The 23,159-nt window shown below is 36.2% G+C and overlaps 1 protein-coding gene across 1 annotated transcript in view; it reads left to right on the forward strand.

Moving 5' to 3' along the window:
- The window catches only part of SYNE1 (spectrin repeat containing nuclear envelope protein 1), a 230,181-nt gene that overhangs the window by 112,318 nt on the left and 94,704 nt on the right, over positions 1-23,159 (forward strand). Inside the window, exons 68-85 of the mRNA XM_088537041.1 lie at positions 177-329; positions 1,505-1,672; positions 2,659-2,835; positions 3,792-3,938; positions 6,113-6,238; positions 7,714-7,890; positions 9,599-9,864; positions 10,587-12,747; positions 13,160-13,497; positions 14,188-14,332; positions 15,088-15,306; positions 16,130-16,392; positions 17,153-17,318; positions 17,880-18,035; positions 18,264-18,416; positions 19,859-20,041; positions 21,596-21,733; positions 22,792-22,977. Coding sequence (XP_088393167.1) covers positions 177-329; positions 1,505-1,672; positions 2,659-2,835; positions 3,792-3,938; positions 6,113-6,238; positions 7,714-7,890; positions 9,599-9,864; positions 10,587-12,747; positions 13,160-13,497; positions 14,188-14,332; positions 15,088-15,306; positions 16,130-16,392; positions 17,153-17,318; positions 17,880-18,035; positions 18,264-18,416; positions 19,859-20,041; positions 21,596-21,733; positions 22,792-22,977 — 5,322 coding nt within the window. The remainder of the gene's footprint in view (positions 1-176; positions 330-1,504; positions 1,673-2,658; positions 2,836-3,791; positions 3,939-6,112; positions 6,239-7,713; positions 7,891-9,598; positions 9,865-10,586; positions 12,748-13,159; positions 13,498-14,187; positions 14,333-15,087; positions 15,307-16,129; positions 16,393-17,152; positions 17,319-17,879; positions 18,036-18,263; positions 18,417-19,858; positions 20,042-21,595; positions 21,734-22,791; positions 22,978-23,159) is intronic.

Here is a 23,159-nt window from a genome sequence, read left to right on the forward strand (position 1 = left end):
TGATTGCTCTTAAATTGCTAAGAAGTTACTGTCTCAGGATATGGCTGAGAAATAGTCTACTAGTGATGGAAAGGAAATATACCGTGATAGAAGACTGTGCTTTGGACCAAAAGTAAGCAAGTGAAAGAGTTCTTCTGTGTTCAGTCTATATTTTACCCTTCTTGCTTGTATTGTAGTCCATACAACAGACGGTTCTGTCCCATGAGCCTTCAATAAAATCAGTGATTGAGAAGGGAGAAGCACTTTTTGAACTGGTGAATGATGCAGCCGTAAAGAACAACATTCAAGAACTTCAGAGCAGTTACCAGAAACTCTGCAGCACAACAAAGGTAAAAGAAAAAGCAACGAAACTCTAGGTGCTTCCCACTTGACTGTTCTTTTTCCCTATTTGGCAAGTTGCATATTTGTTTCAGATTGTCATTTCAAACGTGGTATATGAAGCCAGTTAGATTTTATTACTTTTTTATTATTATTATTTTTACCTCTTTGATATGGAATGAACTTCACCTAAGTAAATCTAACAAGGGTAACTGAAGTTTAAGTGTGGCAGGGGTAGAACCAAGGAAAAATACATCAGTGACCAGTTTGTACTTCTGTTATGCTTTTGATTGCTGAATGGATTTCTAAATAAATACTTAAGAGCAGATACTCTTAAGCCATGCCATGTCGTCTTTTGTTTCTGATAAATCTCACACAAAACCTATTTAATATAAATTTGTTATTGAATGAAAGTCAGTGGAGAAAGTGAAATGCAAAGGACAGTGACAATAACAGTGACAATATTAACACTGATTCATTAATCAGCATATATAGAGTTCTTTGAAAGACCTAATACTTCTAAATACATCCTCAAGAGTAACTATAGCAAAAGTTTTTTAAAGCTTACACCCCTATTAGGAATAAGCTTTGTAAAGCCATGTTAGTATATATGTTTGATTTAAGTCCCTTTAACTGCTAATCCATTCCCAATAGTAGATGATCTTTTAATTGATAGATATTGATTTGATTCATACCAAAAAAATGATTTTTAATTGCACTACCTGTATTTTTCATGACTTAAATATAGATAACTATTAGAAGAAATCTTTTTTTTTTAAGAAATAAGTAATGAGTTTATCCTTAGTTTGCCTAATAGAATCATAGGTAATATGTGGTAATAGATAATTTATACAATAGCTGTAAAGGGCAGTGGCCAAATCACAATATTTGATAGTTCATGTGAAGTCTCTACAAGACTGTGTGATAGATTTTTTTTAAAAATAGACTTAATGTGGAGTTCACAGTGTTTCTTTTCTTAAAGGAAGGGCTCCTCATTGTTTTCCTCAGTCTTCAGCTGAACAGATTTTATTCCCAAAAGTAATTCCTTTGGTATCTAATCACATGAGAGTAAATCACGGGAATATGAATTTGGAAGATATGTCTCTTACTAGACTTTAAAGCTGTTGATATTTTCTTATTCTTATAGTCACCTTAATGTTTAATTTTGGTTGCTGTTGACCTACAGGTATGCGTTGAAACCTTGGAGCTAAGAGTAAAGGAACACGAGGATTACAACAGTGACTTGCAAGAAGGGGAGAAATGGTTGCTACACATGTCCAGCAGGATTGTCAGCCCTGACTTCATGGAGAGTAATAATCTCGAAATGATTACTCAGCAATTAGCCAACCACAAGGTGAGTGTGCTGCTTAGCTAAACTTGCCTTGTCTACTAAAGTGGATTATTTGTCATTCACTTGTTTTATTTCTGCTAACTGGCTGCCTAAGTGAGCATCAATGTCAGTAATGCAGTTAACAAACACACTTTGTTGAAGCACTGTTTCTTGGATTGGGTTGCACAAGCACAAGAACTTTGTTATATATTTGTCTGAACTCCACTAGCTTTTTGCTGAAGTATTCCAGAAAACAGACCACAAGAAGTGGATTAGGCTTATCTTACTTCTGAAGCAGTTTTGATTCAGATACTTGTAAGGAAAAATAAATAAATAAAAAGTAAAAATAAATTTTCAATTTTTTTTTTCTCTATTAGATTGTATCTTTCCTCCATTGCTTTCAGAGATGACATCATGGTTATCAATGATAATCATTCTCTGTGTTCATAATTGCTCCTTTAAAAGAAAATGGCAAAGCAAAATCCAACCCCCTCCAGAACCTGAAATTCCAAGAGGAAATGCTGAAAAGTGTTAACTCACTGTAATTATTTTATTCTTTAAGTATCTTCCTTGGGTAAACATCTACAACAGTCAATGAAATGATCTGTCTTTAATAGAAGAGCTCATGGCAGAAGATATGATTCAATATTTTATTTGGTTCTCAGTACTAGACACAAGAGAGGTTGGTGGAGCCCTGGAGAGCATACAACAAAAAATGATTAAAAACAGTCTATTTTGGGACATAACCATGTAGTGTAGTATTATGAAAATACTACTAATATTTCTGCGGGTTACCTATGAACAGACATTTAATTTTAAAACAAATGTATTTTCTAATAGCGTGATCATAATATTAAAATTTTTTTGCTATCTTTTTTCTTTCCAAATATGAAGATAAAGAGTATATGAGAAGAAAAGCATTAAACACATAAGGCCATTTAAGAAGCTGTGATTTGGATTCTGTTTTAAGTTTAAAATATTTATTCAAAAGTATTTTGTGTATTTATTAGGCTATCATGGAAGAAATTGCTGGATTTGAAGATCGTTTGAATGACCTTAAGAGTAAAGGTGATTATTTGATTAATCAATGTACAGAACACCTTCAAGCAAAATTTAAGCAAAACATACAAAGCCATCTTCAGGGGACAAGGGACAGCTATTCTGCCATATGTAGCACAGCCCAAAGAGTAAGTCTTGTTCAAAAATGTTTTTATACAATTTAGGAATAATACACATTATTATTTCTGTAAGTACTTGTAGTTTCTTTAAATGGTTTAAAACTCTGCTTACTGTTTCATTTGAAATTGAGCCTACAATTTATTAAGGTAATATTTTATCATTATTGTACTGCAGATGAATCCCTTCTAACTATTGTCTTACACCCAGAGTAACAAACTATGTATCAAATCCAAAGTTTCTACTTAAACTTGACTTCATGACAAGCTTCTTGTTATACAAGCTTCTGAGCACTAACAGTGAAGTAAATAGAACTATTCCTGGTAAAAAACCTGGGGGGAAAATTACCCACTTAATGCCAGCAGTTTGTATACATACATCATTAGTCTTGTGCTAAGAAATTGTGTGCTAGGAAATGCTATTTCTATTGGTAAAACCGGAATATACAGTTAAAAAGGGCTAGCTGGGTCATTCTGTTAATCCAATTAAGAGATCAGCCCAGCTAAGTTAAAAAAGTAATAATGAAAAGATTTACTCCATAGTCAGCAGTATTCATAGAGATAGATAAAGCCTAAAACTACATCAGTGGCAAAATGATAAATAAGAATACAGAAATGAGAGAAAATTGTCTGTATTTTCATCTTTGTTTTTTCCTTCTGGAACCAGTGAACTAAATATCATCCGTCTCCTCTATGAATGAGCAAGACAATGAGAGCTTAAGGAGCTTTCCTACCTTGGTATCTATATGTACTGGGGCTAAAATATCTGTAATATTCATATGTTAATCCTGAATTACAAATTGAGTTATATATTAACAGTTGTGTGGGGGGGTTTTTTGTTTGTTTTTGTTTTTGATTTGTTGTTGTTTCTTTTTTCCCACAGCTTTCAAGGGAAAAAATGGTGTTCAAGGATGAGAGCCAGTAGTGGTGTTTTAAAATTTAATGACATTGCAAAATCTTTAATTTAGGTGTACCAGAGCTTGGAACATGAACTCCAGAAACACGTTAACCATCAAGATACCCTACAACAGTGTCAGACTTGGCTGTCTACAGTGCAGTTGGAACTAAAGCCAAGTACTTGGCCACCTTTCAGCCTGGCAGATGCAGTTAAACAGGTAAAAGTTTAGTTCACAAAAATCTTAGTTGTCCTGAATGAGGTGAATCCAGGTAAGAGCTTTTTATTTGTAAAAATTAGATACTTTCTGTGTCCTTCTCTGAGGTCTTTGTAGCCTTACCGTTTATTCCCAGTTCCTAAAGGAATACTTTGACCAAAGCGTAATTTTAGGTAAGAAATCACACAGAGCTTTTGCTAGCTCTGCTTAATACTTACAAATATGTTCCTTAAAAACAGTTGGCTGGTTAGATAATCCTGCTCAGCTGTTCTACAAATGTACTTGCAAGGAGGTTGTTCTTCTGATTGTCTAATTGCCCATCTGTCTGTAAATAAATGTTCATATACAAGACCTGATTCCCTAGTAGTATGGACACATGGTCTGTTATCCAGCAATTAATATATATTTCATCATAAGAATATTGAATTGTCCCCTGTTCACATTAATTGTTAATAATGGATCATTTTTCTTAATTATTTTTAAATAATGTATTTTTAATCAGATTTCTACCTTGTTTTCAAATTAAACAGTAAAATTTCTCAGTATTTCAGTACTGAGAAAAGAATTTGGGTCTGTCTCATCCAGCATGTTGTTTAATAGAGACCTTCAAATGCTACAGGTTTTGACTAGGTAAAGTACAGAAGAAGAGGATGTAAAGTCTGCTTAAAGGAAGTCTGTATGGAGTGGATTTCATACAGAGAGCTTTATGGATTAATGAGGAGCAGAAACAATAATTTAGGTTGGCAGGGACTTCTGGAGGTCATCTAGTCCAACTCCATGTTTAAGGTAGGGTCAAGCTCAAAATTAAATCAGGTTGCTTAGTACATTTTTCATTTGAGATTTGAAACTCTGTGCTATGGAGATGTGGGAGCTGACAGCTCTGCCAGGGCTGGGGAGCTGGGGATCAGAGCTGGCAGCAAGGCTGGGCAAACAGAGCAGGGCTTACTAAAGGTGGCCCTGGCCCGGTGACTGCCGGCCAAGTCTAGAGAGCTAAACTGCATCTGAGGATTTCTAAGAATTAGGGACTTGTTCTGGTGTTCAGCTGCTCTCACTGTGAGCATTTTTTTCCCCTTCGTATCCATGCAGTTTCCTTGCTGCAGCCTGTCACCTTTTTTCTCTCATTATTTTTTTTTCTGCTTACCTCTAAGCAGAATTTGGCTCTGTCTTCTTTGTATGCTTTCCCTGTTCCCCCACACACACATTTTTAAGCAGTAGGAGACAGCAATTAGCCTCTCTTCTCCAGGCTGAACAAAGCCAGCTCCTTCAGACCTCCTCCAATGCTGCACTGCAGCTCCTCACCCCCAGCTCTTTCCTGGACTCACTGCAACGTGCCAATCTCCCTGCTAATGGGAGTGGGGGAGAGGCACCCAAAACTGGACCCGGTACTCAGTGCGCAGCCTTAGCAATGTGAGAGAGGGGAGAATACCTCAGCCTGCTCTCCATCCTCGCTACTGCAGTATGTCTTGGTTGCCACAAGGGCACACTGCTGTCTTACATTCAACTTGTCCACAAGCATGCCCCCCGTGAAAGTTGCTTTCCAGGCTACACGGTCACCTTCCCTTCTCTCCAAGACATAAAGGGATATGTATGGTGTTACCCTGCTTGTCAACACAAGTGTCACCCTTTTCTTGTGGAAGGATTTTTTTTTTTTATAGTCAGAGATGGATTTCTGTTGGCAATGCTGAAGGGAAGCCTCTGCAGTGGCATGATATTGTCAGATCTTGGCAATCACAGAGGCTGGGGACAATCAGGAGGATTGCAAAGTGTGTGAAAGAGGGTGTGTTGTGCTGCTGGGCTGGATCCTACAAGACTTATTCAAGCATTGAAGGCATCTAGACAAGGTGACAGTTCAATAATGGGATAAACCCTGTCTTCAGTTCACCTTGGGAAACTAAGTGACCTTCTTGAAAAGTGTGTTTATCTGTATACAGCTTCTAATTATAAAGAAATAGGCTATGTGATGGAAAGACACTGACTGCTCTGATAATTGGATTATAATAATCCTTTTTTTTTTGGTTATTTTCTTCCATGACTATGACAGAGCACCCTTATCTAATAAAATCCATTTTTTTCTGGAAATAATGAGCTAAATTAAAAATACTAAAATGCATTATTTTAATACAATAAGAGATAATTTTCACAGTCTCAGAGATTATTTGGGGTTTGTCTTCTCTCAGGTGAAGCATTTCCGAGCTCTGCAGGAGCAGGCCAATACATATTTGGATCTTTTGTGCTCCATGTGTGATCTGTCAGATGCCACAGTGAAGAATACAGCAACAGACATTCAACAAACAAAACAAACGGTACAAGATAACCACAACAGCCAGGCTTTAATCCTATTTAGAGCTTTAATTGCCTTGATCTGTCCCTTTTTAAAAAGGTCATATTGGGTAACGGTTTAAAGGAATTTATTTCATCTTAAGTTCTTCATTTAGAAATAGTTTTTTTATCTTTACTATATTTTTATTATTTATATTGACACGTTGCTGTCCTGGTGATAATACAAAGATATCTGAGGAAGGTTGCTGAGGGTGAAGATACTTAGGTAATGTTATGAAACATTGGCCTAAAACCACACAAAATAAGTTTATGTGGAAGAAAATCCTGATACAACATACTTGTCTACACAAAAGAAAACTCAGCCTATTCTTCTGTTTATCAAAGTTTAGACATATTTTCTGGTCATTATTTATTTAACAGTAGGATGATGTTATTGTTAGTCAATGCTAATATAGTCAGTCATTATAATAAATATTCTATGGTGGTTCCCTTCCAATAAACCTATTTAATTTACTCACAGAGCGCATCTAGTTCAGCATATGAATTTATGGAAATGAATCTCATTTTTTTAAGGTTTCAAGTAGTTGAAGAGTTTTAAAACAAAATCATAAGCGCAGGAGCTATTAGCAAAGAAATATTAATAGCATCCTTGTTGTAAACACGGAAATTTTAGTGTTTAACACAAATCTTTTTAAACTACTTCTACTGAAAGTAAAAATCTAATACATATGATAACTATACTCCATAGCAGAAAAACAAATTGCAGAAAGCAATGTAATTCATAAAAACAAATGCAGTCCAAGTATTGAATAGCTAAATGGCATCCCAAACATCAGAGCAAGATCCTCCTTTTATACATGAAGCAGTGAAACATTAGAGAGTCACAAATAGGATAGTACTGAGATGTATTAAGCTGTTGCTTGAGTGTCTAAACCTTAAAGGCATCCTACTGCTATAATTGGAGCAAATTAAGCTCTGTTATTACTGGTTTAAGGTGATTGATGGGCTCAGATCGGGTAAGCATTCTTCTTGCTGGCATTTTACAAAAGATATATAGGCAAAAGAACCGCTGTAGGCAAATTAGGCAAAAGTATATTTCATTTGGTCATTGCAAAGGCATTCAGGGCACAGTCCAGTAGTATTCTTGGCATGAAATAGATTAATTATACAGTTAACTTAATCTTTAACAACAAACTTAGAGCACTTTGAAATACATACAAATATAAATATACTTGCTTCTTTCAAGAGTGAGTCATAATTCTTTCTTTTTTTTCCACAGATTTCCTTGGATAGGTCTGATTTTTATGACTTTTGACAGTTTTTCTTTTCTTTTCTTTTTTTTTTTCCTGTGAATAGTATTAGCCCCTCCAGAATCTAGTACAGGAATTTGCTGTGAGTACAGGATCATGCTCCCAGAAAGAATGGTATTCATCTTCCATTCTCCAAAAATAGCTGCATTAAAGCGTTCCTACTCTTTTTCGTTTCTTTATTTTTCTAGATTGAGCAACAGATAATGCACTCACAGTATTTGGCACAAGGTTGGGAAGAGATCAAACAAATGAAGGCTGAGCTCTGGATATATTTCCAGGATGCAGACCAGCAGCTACAGAATTTGAAAAGGAGACGGGCAGAACTGGAAATTAATATTGCTCAGAATATGGTACTCCAGGTTAAGGTAAGGAGTCTGTGGGTTAAGAATAGAAGACAAAGTTCATCCTGCAGCTGATTTTTTTGTAATACTCATTGTATGTAAGTATTACATGTAATCACTAATAAGTTCTAATTCTGTAAGAACAAGAGCAGAGAAGACAGAGGAAGGTAAGACCGTATTGATGCTGTAGGAAAACAAAACTTGTTACATTAATACTTTCCTGTTTTTTTTTTTTTTTTTTTTTAATACAGAACAGTTTGCCACGTACTGTTCTGGTTTACTTTCACTTTTAATATGCTACTTGCTTATTGCACTGGAATTAAAGAGAAGATCTGCTGCTTATGTTCCCTAAGATTTTCATTTCCAATACTTGTAAATTATTTAAATCTGTTTCAAAACCAGTCTGGAGAACTATTTGATGCTGGCAAATTTTGAAAATAACTGGAGAGTAGATATAATAAAAAGCTAATCTAATTAGCCTTAAATGTGAGATCTTCTTTTACTCTTGCTCATTTAGAGAAGAGAGAATTTCCACTTCCATTCTATAGGTATCTAGGACAAACCAATAAAGTAACAAGAAGAAACAGAAAAAAATAATTTCTTTGTTAAATGAAGAAGTGCTTTGGTTTTACATTTTTGTTTGTTTGTTTCTGTTATGTTTGGAGTTAAGTGAAAGGTACAAACCACTTAATTTTCATGCTCTGGCCTACGAACATAGTCACAGGCCTTGAAGTTATCAGAACAGTGCTGGGCTAAGACCTGTTATCATTGACCTATCATTAAAGGACTCCTGAAGAGGCAGAAGCCTGTTTCCTCACTATTCCAATCAGGTTTATTATGAATGGCAGGTACCTTCTGTTCCATCAAATGTGACACAATGTGTATTTTTCTTCTGTTTTTTCCTTGCATATTCAGATAGAACCTTTTGAGGCGGTCTCAAAAGCTTTTGCAGTCTCTCATCCAGAACTCTTACCAGGCCTCAGTGAAAAGATGCCATCCCAGCAAAATGCTGGAGCTGGGCATGGTCATTTAGTTAGTTGTTTGAACTAGAAATTGAGAATTATATTTATGCTGTATTATGTAAGTATGAAAAAGATATTTGGTGAATGTTAGTTGTCAGTGCATTGTATAATTTATTTTTGGATTCGTGAGACTTCAGCAAGAAATTTATGTGCAGGTGAGATCATTTATCTACTGAGGTTTATTAAGTCATATAGCAATGCTACCTGAATAATCATTGTCTTTGTTTCAGTAATTACAGTGATAATGATCGCTATTGGACTAGGAACAAAACAAAGCAAGGGTGTGGGCTGACTGACTCATGGGCTCTGGCTTCTATTTTTAATCTCCATTATAAAAGAAATAAAAGTGAAGGAGAGACAGTTTTGGCAGAATGAATTCTCATGAGACCTTTATCCTACATTCTATGAGATATGGAGGGAAGCTGTGCCAGACCAGGAGCCGAGGGAACAGGATGTGACATGGTAGTGCTTTCTCTGTGTCAGCAGCACAGGAAAACCGCCCCGGTTTGCTATCCTCCTTCTGCCCTGAGAAGGTTGGAGAGAAAGTTCAGGGTGGGGAGAAAGGGAGAATTTACACTGCTGCAGGTACATACGCCTGAGCAGATAATTAGTCCCCATACACTATATATGTGTCAGAGTTGTTGTTTAAATTCCATCTCGTATTTTTGAATATGTATCCCCATATAGGTTTTGCCTTTTGTCTCTTCCAGGAATTCAGTCAGAAGTTGCAGTCTAAACAGTCAGCTCTCACTGCTGTGACTGAGAAGATGAGCAAACTAACGCAAGGCCAGGAATCACCTGAACACAAGGAAATAGGACAGTTTAGCAACCAGTGGCTGGACCTCTGCCTTCAGGCACACAGTTTGCTTATACAGAGGGAGGAGGATCTGCGGAGGACTGGGGATTACCATGATCGCATGAATGTAGTAGAAGTTTTCTTGGAAAAGTTTACAAAAGAGTGGGACAACTTGGCTAGGTAAAAAAGGAGTAGCACACAAAAGCTTACATGCCGCATATACAATGAAAGAGCTATTTACAAAGTCTCTCTAAACTGGAACTGCTAAAAAGCCCCTTTATTTTGTGCTTAATTAAAACCTAGTCTTCTTCATTAATTAAAACAAAATTGCTTAGACTGAAATAGAGTTTGAGAAGATAGACCATCAGTCTTTAAGGCAGGTACTGACTGGTCTCATCTCAGGCTATAACATTTGTTGCTCTTTATAGTACTTAGACCATTTTGCTTGATCTTTTTCATTTTTGTTCATTGTCAGTGTTCTGTTTATTAGACCTTTATAGCCTAGTTACCACTACTAAATTTTTGCAATTGTTTTCCATTCATATATAGCATAAACACACAGGCTATATGTGCAAAAATTTGGAATCTACTTTGGCTGTTATTGTAGTCATTGGACAAGATTGTCTTGGACTTCATTACTTTTGCTGTTCTTATATAGCCAGTATTCACTATATGAGTCATGTTGATTTGGATGGTCAGCCCATCTATTGCAGATGAGAGAGAGGAATAAAAATGTTAGACTTTTTAATTAATGTTCAGTAGTATTTTCAAAAGAATCTGAAAGCCTTTTGTATTTAAATTGTGATGATGTCAGTATAAAATATGTTTATAATTCACCTTTAAATTCCGGCCTGAGGGTAGGATTCAGTCATTCTTTTTTCTTCTCTGTATTTTGATAACAGATCTGATGCTGAGAGCACAAATGTACATCTTGAAGCTTTGCAAAACTTGGCATTGGCATTGCAGGAGAGGAGATTTGCTCTTGAAGATTTGAAAGATCAGAAACAAAAAATGATAGAACATTTGAATCTTGATGACAGAGAATTAGTAAAAGAGCAGTTTGGTCATTTTGAGCAACGCTGGACTCAGTTGGAGGACCTTGTGAAGAGAAAAATTCACGTTTCTGTAGCAACTTTAGAAGAGCTCAGTTTGGTGCATTCCAAATTTCAGGAGTTAATGGAATGGGCAGAGGAGCAGCAACCTACTATCTCAGAGGCTCTTAAACAGAGCCCTCCTCCAGACATGGCTCAGAGTCTTCTCATGGATCATCTTACCGTTTGTAGTGAGCTTGAAGCCAAGCAGCTTGCTCTGAAAACGCTTGTGAAGGATGCTGACAGGGTGATGACCAATTTAGGACTCAATGAAAGGCAGCAGCTGCAAAAAGCACTTTCCGATGCACAGCACCACATAGATTGTCTCAGCGACCTGGTTGGCCAGAGGAGAAAGCACCTGAACAAAGCACTGTCTGAAAAGACTCAGTTTTTCATGTCAGTATTTCAGGCTACAAACCAAATTCACCAACATGAGAAGAAGGTAACATTTCCAGAACACATCTGTCTGTTGCCTGAAGATGTGAACAAACAGATCAGGACTTGTAAGAATGCCCAAGCTAACCTGAAGGCCTGTCAGAATGAAGTCACAGGGCTGTGGGCTCAAGGAAGGGATTTAATGAAAGAAGCAACTGAACAAGAAAAGAACGAAGTGTTAGGTAAACTGCAAGAACTACAGAATGTATATGACACTGCTTTACAAAAGTGTAACCAGAGATTGTTAGAACTTGAGAAAAATATCGTTTCCAGGAAATATTTCAAAGAAGATTTGGATAAAGCCTGCCATTGGCTAAAACAAGCAGATATTGTCACGTTCCCAGAAGTCAATGTAATGAATAGTAACCGCGAACTATACACTCAGCTTGCAAAATATCAACAGATTCTTGAGCAATCTCCAGAATATGAAAATCTGCTCCTTGCACTGCAAAGAGATGGCCAAGAAATCCTGCCATCACTTAATGATGTGGATTATTCCTATCTGGAGGAAAAGCTCAACCTGCTTCCTCAGCAGTTCAATATTGTCATTTCCCTGGCAAAAGATAAATTCTATAAGGTTCAGGAAGCAATTTATGCCCGAAAAGAATATGCCTCTTTGATTGAGTTGACCACAAAAGCTCTGAGTGAACTGGAAGATCAGTTTATTAATATGGACAAAGCTCCAGCTGCTGTTCTGGCCAAAGAAGTTGTGTCACTCCAGCAGACTTACAGAGATCTCTTAGGTGAACTGGTGAGCCTTGGTGCAGCGGTGGATGAACTAAACCAGAAGAAGGAGACCTTTCGAAGCACTGGCCAGCCATGGCAACCCGATGAAATACTAAAACTTTTCACACTGTATCATAAGCTGAAAAGGCAAATAGAACAGAAAATCAACCTTCTGGAAGACACAATAGAGGCATGCCAGGAACATGAGAAAATGTGTATGCAGCTCAAGACACAACTAGAGACAGTGCAGAAAGAACAAATAAAAGTGAATGAGGAAACGCTCCCAATAGAAGAAAAGTTGAAAATATACCACTCTCTGGCAGGCAGCTTGCAAGACTCGGGGATCCTTTTGAAGCGGATAACTGAACATCTAGAAGGCCTCTCTCCTCAGCTTGACCCATCTGCCTGTGAGACAACCAAACACCAGGTGCAGTTGTGGCAAGAGACACTAAAGTCATTGCAAGCTGCCATTGGTGACACAGTTATGGAGTGTGAGAACAGACTTGTGCAAAGTATAGACTTTCAGACAGAAATCTGTCGCTCACTTGACTGGTTGAGGTGGGTGAAAGCAGAACTTAGTGGAACATTAAGTCTGGACCTCAAACTGCAAAATATCCAAGAAGAAATCCGAAAGGTTCAGATACATCAGGAAGAAGTACAGTCAAGCCTGAGAATAATGAATGCACTAAGCAGTAAAGAGAAAGAAAAATATATGAAAGCCAAAGAGCTTATACCTGCTGACCTGGAAAACACTCTCGCTGAGCTGACAGAACTTGATGGTGAAGTTCAGGAAGCTATAAACATGAGACAGGTTTGTGCATCCTCAGTGTTGTTAATTTCCTGCTTACCAAACTCAAAAAAATATAGCTTTATGTGTTGATACATGTAATTAGCATGAAAAGATTAATCTTAATACTTTCTCTCTCTTTTATATATATATATATATATATATATATATATATATAAATCATCTTAGGTTGCAGTTTGTTGCCATGGGTGACTGTAGGAAGAGTTCCTCAATATGCATATATACATGCATGCAGAAATGCAAAGTTACTGAAAACCTGCTTCCATGTGACCTTTTGGGACTTGTATTTTAGATCTAGTAAAGGGAAGAGAATGCAAGTATAGGCAAAATCCATAAACTTTGCTGAGGATATTTTTGTTGCTGTGGTGGATTGTTATGTCTGTGATCCTATATACAATTTTCACTTTTATTTCAGGCTACCTTGAATAAACTATATAGTCTCTGCCAAAGATACTATCAAGTGATGCAGATAGCAAATGACTGGCTTGAGGATGCTCAGGAATTTCTACAGTTAGCAAGGAATGGTCTTGATGTTGAAAACTCTGAGGAGAACCTAAGAAACCACGTTGATTTTTTCAGCACAGAAAGGCAATTCAGTAATCATTTGAAGGAGTTGCAGGGCCTGGTGTCTGAGATGGAGCCATTTATCCAAGCTGCAGCAAGGGAGCAACTGGTGCAGGATGTAGCTGCATTGGAGGAAAAGGGCAAAGGGGCAAAACAAGAAGCTGACACCCAGAAAGAACAATTGCAAAGGTATTTCCTCTTTCTTTCTTTTGATTTTTATTTCCTTCTCTTTCCTTCAAAACATTTGGGGGATGAAATAAAGAAATTACAACATTTGTCATCTAATTGGAGTTCTGTAAAATGTGTGTGCTCCTGATGAAAGAAGTGGATATTGGGATTCAGAATTCTTAGATTCTTTTTCTCTACTGACACTAACTGTATGACCCTAAGTAACTTATGATAAAGTTATATGAAATTTTGAACAATACAGAGAAAATTAATAGGGAACGGTTGTCCATTATTCAACATTATACAAGAAATACAGAGTAGCAAAGGAAATTGAAGCAATTTCTTTTGAAAAAAAGGAAAATAACTTTTTACTCAGCATAACTATGTAACTTTTTATTCCAAAATATTCTGGATGCCAAAAATTTAAATGGGTTTAAAATGCAACTTAGACAAATTCACTGAAGAAAAGTCCATTAAGGGCTATTAAATGCGAAGTTTGACTTTGTGACTGCAGTTTATGGTTGGTGTCTAAGACACAGTTGGCGATCAGAATAAGCTTCTTAATGCGTGCTCTTTCCTAATAATACTTTCTTTCCTTGGAAAATACTGTATAACAGCATAACAAAAATGATTAAATTGAAAACAGTACTCCTGATTTCAAATAGTTTTGCATCACATTAAATTATTCTTTCGATCTACCATTTGTTTAAGGTGTTCTTCTGAGTGGCAGGAGTATCAGACAGCAAGACAGAGGGTTATTGAAGTGATGAATGAGGCTGAGAAAAAATTATCTGAATTCTCAGTTGCTAAAGCAGCTTCTTCTCATGAAGCTGAAGAGAAATTGTTAACACATAAGGTAAGATACTGGAAAAAGATATGAAGTCCTATTCCCATCAATGAAAATAAATTTCTGTCCTCCTACTTGTGGCAATCTGAAGTTGCTCTTAAATATATCATAGTCTATCAAGAGATGTGGACAGGTATTTTGTAAAGTATATTGTGACTGTAGAGGACTGAGCAAAGAGGTTTGTGACAATCTGGTGTCCTTTGACTACCTGAGGCAAAATTCAGATCATAGAATTGCCTCTTTTTGTTTCATATCAAAAAGGTTTACTTTTAAAACTCACAGTCCTTCAAGTCTCTTTGAAGAAGATTGTCCTGTCCATTAGCTTCATGAGGATGTATTTGTAGTCTAGGGCATATAAAAAGCACTATACAAAAACATGACATAAATATATATTTAAGGATCTGAATGGCCTTCTTAATTTCTTAGCCTCTCCTATAAATTGGAACCTTTGCTATGAGAAGTTTACTAAATACTCATCTCCTTCACTTTTGAAGAAGGGATGGATAGCAAGGAAAAGAAAATCATCTATGCTCCGCATTACCACTGCTTTAGGAGAACTGCATTCTGGACAAAGTCCCTCAGATAGCTGTAGCTAATATACTGCATGTGAAAAGCAAAGTGAGATCTAACCAACTCGCCTCCTCCTTTTTTTTTTTTTTTGCCAAAAATGGATGGAAATGGCTTAGCTACGTACAGGGTATTAAAGAATTACTATTTGTATTACAAAAACAAAGAAATGTTAGTGCTTATTTTTGCTTTTTCAGACCCTTGTATCTGTGGTGAATTCTTTCCATGAGAAAATCACGGCCCTAGAAGAACAGGCTTCACAGCTGGAAAAAGTTAGCAGTGATGCCAGTAAGGCAACTATAAGCAGATCAATGACAACAGTTTGGCAGCGCTGGACACGGCTCCGGAATGTAGCCCAAGAACAAGAAAAAATTTTGGAGGATGCAGTGCGGGGATGGAAGGGTTTTAATGATAAGGTAACTCTTTGTCTTGTTAATTCTTTTTGTAACTGTGCGTAGGTTCTCACTACTTAACACATCCTACTATAAACTTTGAGTACATATTATAACTAATTCTTGTGAAACAAATCAATTTTATTACTAATCATTTTTTGGTAGAGAAAGATGAGCATTGTAAGTACAGTAGTTTGTCTCAGACCACCCAAGAAACATCTTAGTTTAGAACTACTGCCTCCAAAGCTTGCACTTGAGAACTTGCTAGTTCTTGAGAATCTTATCTTTGTTTCCTTTCCTCAGCATGTATAAAATTAATCTCTGTTTTTGTTTTTCTGAAGAGTGCAGTGTTATTATTCCTAAGTTTGTACATTGATATCATTGCCTCTCACTGCTCACTGATCATGTCTTCCTCTTTCTTTATATCCTACCAGTCTGTTTTTATCTGTCATTGTCTGCTATTTCATGCTCAGATTGCAGACTCTCTGGGAATGAGATAAGCTGTGGTTAGATGTGACTCATGACAAATAGGTGTCTGCCCTGGGTTAGAACTCTGGGTCCTATGTCAATAAAAATAATAAATGCTAAAAATAGAAGGAGCTATTCATCACTCAATAAAATACAGCCTTAGCATATTCTAGTCTACTCTGTGCAGCTAAGGCTGGCCAGCTACATTTATCAACATTAAAGTGCACAGTTATTTCTGCTACAGAAACTGTTGCATCAGCTTTATACCACAGCTGTTTTACAGAGTCTAAATATACAGAACTGGATTTAGCATTTTTGGAGTCAGTGTATTTACTTATTTTTTAGTTTAATTTTGTCAAGACTCCATCCCTTTCTTTAGATTCAGAAAGCAACCATAGCAATAGATGAGCTACAAGGTCGCTTACCTGAAAGTTCAGTAGAAAAAGCATCTAAGACAGAGCTCCTGGAACTCCTGGATTACCACAGCAGTTTCCTTCTGGAGGTGGAACACCAGCTGTCATCTTTGGGCCTGGTTAAGCAGCATGCTGTGAGCTTGCTTCAAGATGTGGAATTGCATCCTCCTGCTCAGGAAGAGCTACCAGTCATGCAAGAAATCAAAGCAATGCAAGATCGGTGCCACAAGTAAGACAATATATAGAGACTCACTAAAAAATTGCATGTTACAATTAAATCATTAATAAAAGTTCATTCATTATTTTTATTATCATTAATAATGACAATGATTACTTAAATATCCATTACATTTTAAAGGAGCATTTATTAATTTGGAAACATTAATTTTTACTATTATTTTTATTTACATCAAGCAGGAGCATGTATTTTAGCGCATAAACATTCTGCCTTGCATTAAATATAGAAACTTATGTAACAGCCTTTACTGCATTAAAATGCGGGGAAATAGAGAGGTCTAAGCTGAAGTGTTTCTGATATATTGTAAAAGTTTCTCTATAGGATAATGATAAGTCATCCAAAATCATGCCTTAGAATTGTCTTTTCCTTCCATTAAGAACAGCCTGTGGTGATGAGCTCAGATGTAGATGTCAATGTTTTAAACATTTGCATTTGTTCAGATGAAATGTGCACTAGATATCAAAATGCATAAAGCTGCTAATTAAATGGGGTATACTGGAGAACGAACATGAGAAACTTAGAATGTCTGCTGCTTTAGTGGCCTTTTGCAGCACTCTGGACATGCAGCAATTACTCTAGACATGTAGCTATTCATCATTCTCTTTACTATTTAACAGTTTTTGACAAAACAATGTGTTTAGAAACAAATATGAACAATATTGAATAATATATGTTATAATAAATAAGTTAGCTTTAGAAATAAATATGAAGAATATCCTTCGCAAATAGTTACTGTTTTTTGTTTCTGAAGTATGCAACAGAAAGTGAAAAAAGGCATGAAGCTGGTGAAACAGGAGCTAAAGGAACGCGAGGAGGTTGAAATGGAGATTAATAGTGTGAAGTCCTGGATTCAGGAAACAAAAGAATATTTGTTAAATCCTGATGTGGAAGTGGATACTCAACTTCAGGAATTGCAGGTATATCAAATTATCTTCCAAAATATAACATTTCAAATGTATCCGATAGATTAATATTGAGTATTAAGCAGTTCAGAACCACAGCAGATTTAAATTAGACGTGTAAATTTATGGGTCATATTGGCCTTATTTTAAATGCATTTAAGCTTTGTTTAAATACTTTCATTATGTGCATTTACATATCTAGCATAGAGTTCAGTAATTTTCTCCTCATCTAAAATACAGGGAGCTGTGCTTGTGAAATTTCTGTCTCAATTCTCCTGGACAAAGTAAATAAATAAAATAAAAAACTAAAATAAATGCCTTTAAATGGAGATGCTGAAAACTCAACGTTTTCCATACACATGTGGTCACATAGGAATACAGAGAACTGGACAGATACCCTTAAATGAGAATCCAGGCAATCTCAGGATATAACCTCTTTTAAAGAACTAATTAAATGGAAATGTGAAAGCAGTTAGCATTGTTGCAAGCTGTGATCCATGTCTTCTTTTGTTAAGTTTACACAGTTGTAACATTTTTCCCATTATTTCTTAACAATACTGTTTTTCTGTCATTTAGTCTCTCCTTGATGCAGTTACTCTTCATCGCCAGACTGTTGAAAAAATGGCTGAACAACAACAGAATAAATATTTGGGTCTTTATACCATTTTGCCTTCTGAACTGTCTCTTCACTTAGCAGAAGTTGGACTGGCCCTTGTAAATATACAAGATCAGGTAAAAGATAGAAAATAAATGCATCACAAATCTATGGTAGTTCTTTAGACTTCATAACCTAGTGAAACAGAATATCGAATTGTGGTTGAACTATGACTATGTACAGTGGTCTTAATACCTACTTTAGCTAACAAAGAAAGTTTGAAGCAAGTTAAATGAAAATTTAAGTTAGTTTCCCATCAGGAAGAAAGATTTCTGATTACTGAATTTGATTCTTATTGTTGACAGATTCAAAGCAAAGAGAAAGAAACTCAAGAGATCAAAAAATTAAATCAAGATTTTGGTCAGAAAATCCAGGGGATAGCTAATGAACTAAATTCTATTCTTTCCAAACTGAAAAAGAAAACTAATGATATAGCACAAGCCAAACTTGAGCAGAAGGTAAGAAAAGGCTTTCTTTACTTGATTACACCATAAACTCTCTGAACAGGGGCTTTGCCATCATACCAAAGATGTATTTGTCACATGAGATAAAATGTGATGAGACATTTTTTCAGTGTAGGGTTATAGAAGAATGGGCAAAAATAAGGGTTGGCTGAGATTTTTAGAATTACACTCCTTGTGCATAGGCCCATAACTGAGCACAGAGAGAGCAGCTGAGAACAAAAGCAAGTCACATGGCCAAAAGGATGCTGTTCTCTCTAAATAATGACTCTGACTGCAATATGAGGGAGAGAGACTTCCAAAATCTTGTTTCATCTGTACTGAAAAGACCATTCTTTACAATCCAGCTATACTTGTGATAAATATAATTTTGTTTAGTCAATTGCTGAATATAATGTGATACAATAGTAAATAAGAATTACTAGTGTGGTTAAGGGTAACACAGATGTTCTCTTGATATTTTTGTGGGGTTTTTGAACCTATTAGTGTTTACCACACTCTGAAATCCTTGTCCGTACAGAGGCATGATGGCCAAATAGGGTTTATCATGTGAAGGTAGGAGGTTTTTCTACTAGTCAAAGATAAACTTGGCCTGGTTACTGTTTTAAAGTAAGCAAAGTATACCAAATAGGAGAAGACTCAGATATGTCATGTATTTCAAAAAAATAACAATTTATTTTCCTAATTTACAAAAAATACGATCTAGATGTCCATTTTTGCCAAAAAGTGCCCCTAAATATATCCCATTGAAATTGGTGCATCATCTTGACTCCAATAACTAAATAGAATGATAGTGAAATGTGTGCTCCTGTGTTGCATAGATGAGACCTCCATGTCACTCAAAATTTAGTAAAGCCTCCTCAACTGCCTTTATGTCAATTCTTAGTCTTAAGTGTTTGATGAAGTTTCTTTCATTTATATTGCAAAACCAATAAATACTTACCTTGAGTCTAGAAAAAAAGTCCAAAATCCTAAATCACTGGTCCCAGAAATTGTAGTCATTAAATGTGTTATCAGTCTAATACTAATCTTTTAGATTTCTTTTTTAAACTTTTTGTAAATATGATACAAATAAATAATAATAATAAATCTGCTTCTATTTAACCATTCAGTTTGAAGACAAACAGAAAGATGGGCAAGAGCAGTTAATATCACTCTAAAGTGACTCCGTCTTTTGGTATGATAGGGAAAATGTTGTTCATTTCAGCCAACAAGTCTGAAAAGAAAAAGTAATGGCACACATTTAAGAGATGACCAAACATCCTGCTGTTCGGCCTTCCTGCTTAAACAAGCGGTGTTGGTTTACAGCCAAAATAAAAAATGGAATAAATTTTGGAGACTTTGGACAGATTTTAGAAGTTCTAAATCAGAATAGAAATAATCAACCAGAAGGCTGACACGACACATCTGACTCACTGATTTTCTTGTTTTCCATTTAGATGCTGGGTGAAGAATTGGACAGCTGCAATGTTAAGTTGGTGGAATTAGATGCATCGGTCCAGGATTTTGCAGAGCAGAATGTCCCTCTGGCTAAGCAGCTGAGTAACAGAATAGGGAATCTCACTGCTCTGCAGCAGCAGACTGTGCGGCAGGCTGAGTACAGAGCAGCCAAGCTCAGTCAGGTACCGTCCCAAATCCTCCATGTTGTTTCCTTACAGGAGCAGAAGGAACATGAAAACTTTCTGTTTTCTGAGCAGTTATGCAAGAAGGGACATTCCTCGGCATATCTGCCTATTCGTATTCATATATGAGTATTCATATTCACAGCCAGGTCTTATACCTCAGAGAGGGGCACAGACTGGGGTCAAATACGGAGGATGGAGTAACTCTGGTTCTGAGATACACTGCTTTAGTGTGCTCTTCCATGAAGCACCTGTCTTGTTGTTCCACTGGTGCCCTGAACAGATTTCAGACCTGTCTTCCAACAGTTGTATGACAGGAAATACAATCTCATTATGCTTTTGTGGGTCTCTGTCTTATTATAGTTATATATATTTTCAGCTTTATATGAAAGAAAAGGTTTGTTTTACTCTAGTCACAACATAAAGAGAGTAAATATACTTTGTGTATTCAGTAGAAATGCCTGGAAATAGTAGCCTTGTAATGCCGTGTGTCTTTATGCAACACTAGAGCATAATATTGGAGCATAAGGATGTTTTTCTTGTTGTTTTCAAGGCTTTAAGTCTCTGAAACCTTTCCTTAACTATTTTGCTAATTGTTTCTATTCAAAAATAATCTAGCTAAAAGCAAGAAAATGTATTTTCTATGGTTCTGCCATCAGTAGCCTGATAAATCATGCTACATACATAAAGAAGCTTGTATAAAGCTTTGAAAATATAATTATTTCATTATATTCTTTTCAGTTTCAGTTCCCTCTGAAAAACTGTTATCAGAGATGAATAAAAAATAGCCATTAAAATAAGAGTTCCGTTCAAAGGTGCTTGTTTGAAAGGATTTAACCATTAGGACTTTTTCATTCAGCACTAAGAAATACACTTACTGTCATAAAAGATGTAAAGTCAGGGCAAACACTGCAAACAGATACTGAACTCTAGGATTTGATCCACCATTCATAGAAAAGACTAAGAAAAATCAGTGAAGTTTCTCCTGGAAAGTGAGAAGAGAATTGTAACTAATAGGTACTTGCTAACCAGAAACTGGATGAATCAAAAAGCTGAGCATTCTTTTGAGTTGTATTTCAAAAAAAAAATCCTTTTGGAAAAATGATGGGCTCAGGACACAAAGCAAGTTATAAATAAAAGTTTTATGGGGAATGACATAACAAGATACAAAGAAACATAAGGAGTGACATTAAAAAAGCGGGCTTCCAATGAACTACAATTTGAGAAAGAAGGTATTTGGAACTTGTGCAAGGCTCAAATGCCTGCAGGAAGTGTATCCTGTAGGGATGTGAAGGAGCACCAATGCACTCTGCCAGTATGACCTGCATTCTTTTGATGCCTTTTTTCCCCTGAAATAGATGTGCTTACTTATTGGAAGCAGATGTATTTTAACTTCATAAATAAAGAATTGGTTAAACTAAATTCAACAGTAAGGAAAAGGTATTAACATGATCCCCAAAATTAAAAGCAACAAATGAAATAAAAGTAATTTTGTCACACTCTGAGAAATGTACAGAATTGCATCCTACATTTAACAAGTTCTTTTATATCTAGGCTACTTCACATTTGGAAGAGTACAATGAGATGCTGGAGTTTGTACTGAAATGGATTGAGAAAGCAAATATCCTAGTGCATGGTAATATAACATGGAATTCTGCCTCTCAGCTTCGTGATCAGTTTAAGGCCTACCAGGTGATTATATAAGCTGCAAAAATCAAGGAGCAAAATACTTCCTGAACTTATTTTCTATACTTTTTTTGTTGTTGTTCCATTTCCTTGAGGAAAAAGAATGTCTAAAAAATAATAGGTTTCTGTGACTGTGTTACTATCTTCCAGGTCTTAAAAATGATTAATTTGCTTTAGGCTTTTGTTTTTATGACTGAAATAACAATACATTATTGACTAAAATTATGCGATTCAAGCTTAATCTCCATGCTTACTCGAATTCGATGGCTTCAGAGGAACTTTCGAGCAGTGTGATCTGACTAGATAGTATGATGCTGAGTACCTCATTGCAGCTCATACTGCTCTAGAAAAAGGTCATGGTTATTTTTTTCCCTAAGTAATCTTGGGGTTTAAGTTAAAGTTAGAATAGTGTTTGTTTTCATGTAATGTCTTTCTTTGACATTAAATGAAAGAAAGCTCATGTCTCACTAATGGCAAAATAAAATGCTATGAATTATGTGTTTGAGATAGATGCACACACACACACACACATACACACACACACACACACACACATTTATATTGGGACAGGATGGTATATTACAACTTCTTCTGAGCAGGGCTCTCTGGGAGATTTATCCTGAGGAAATCTGGGGATTGCATGGGTTGCCTTTCTGTTTTTGCTACAACTTTTCCCCGACTTCAAGAACTGATAACAGGTGGACCTAACCAAAGAATACTTTGCTAGCCACTTTTTAGACAGTATTAATGACTGTTGTCCCTGATATCATCTGTAAATGGTGTGGATTATAATGCTACAGGCAAGTAGACAGAGCAAACCACTAAATGTATTGAGGAATGCAGCTGCCAAAACTTCACGATTGTTCTGTATCTCTGTAAGCTGAAGCACTTCAGCATACACCCGTTATTAAGTATATTGCTTAAGCCTTACAGGAAATCAGCAGAATTCAATCACGTGTTTACAAATGTGTACGAATTGAAGAGTTTGCTGAAGAAGTTTTACTTAAAAATGAGCTTATTTTGAACCTCAGCAGTGGCATTTAATTATATTTCTATCTGTTTAGGCCATGCTTGAGGAGTCCAGAGAGATTCATGGTGATCTTGAGGCCATGAGCAAGAGGATTGAGTATCTGACAAGTGTCTACTGCACTGAAGGAATGTCTCAGCAAGTGTTGGAACTGGGGCGGCGCGCAGAGGAGTTACAGCAAGTTATCAAAGTGAGGCTGCCAAATCTCCAAGATGCCGCCAAGGTGTGTGTGAAGAACTCTTTTTTTAATGCTGGCTGACAGCTAAGGGACTGGTGTTCAATAGGGACAAGGACAAATTGTTATATTTAGACAGAACAACCATCTACATCTAGATGAGGACTACTGACCAGAAGCACTCGGTAGATTGGATTAGGATTATTCTAATGTGTGAATTTGTCCTTCAT

The sequence above is a fragment of the Tinamus guttatus genome, unplaced genomic scaffold, assembly GCF_059628265.1.
Source record: "Tinamus guttatus ecotype Peru unplaced genomic scaffold, ASM5962826v1 Tinamus_guttatus_pri_ptg000716l, whole genome shotgun sequence".
Classification (NCBI taxonomy): Eukaryota; Metazoa; Chordata; class Aves; order Tinamiformes; family Tinamidae; genus Tinamus; species Tinamus guttatus.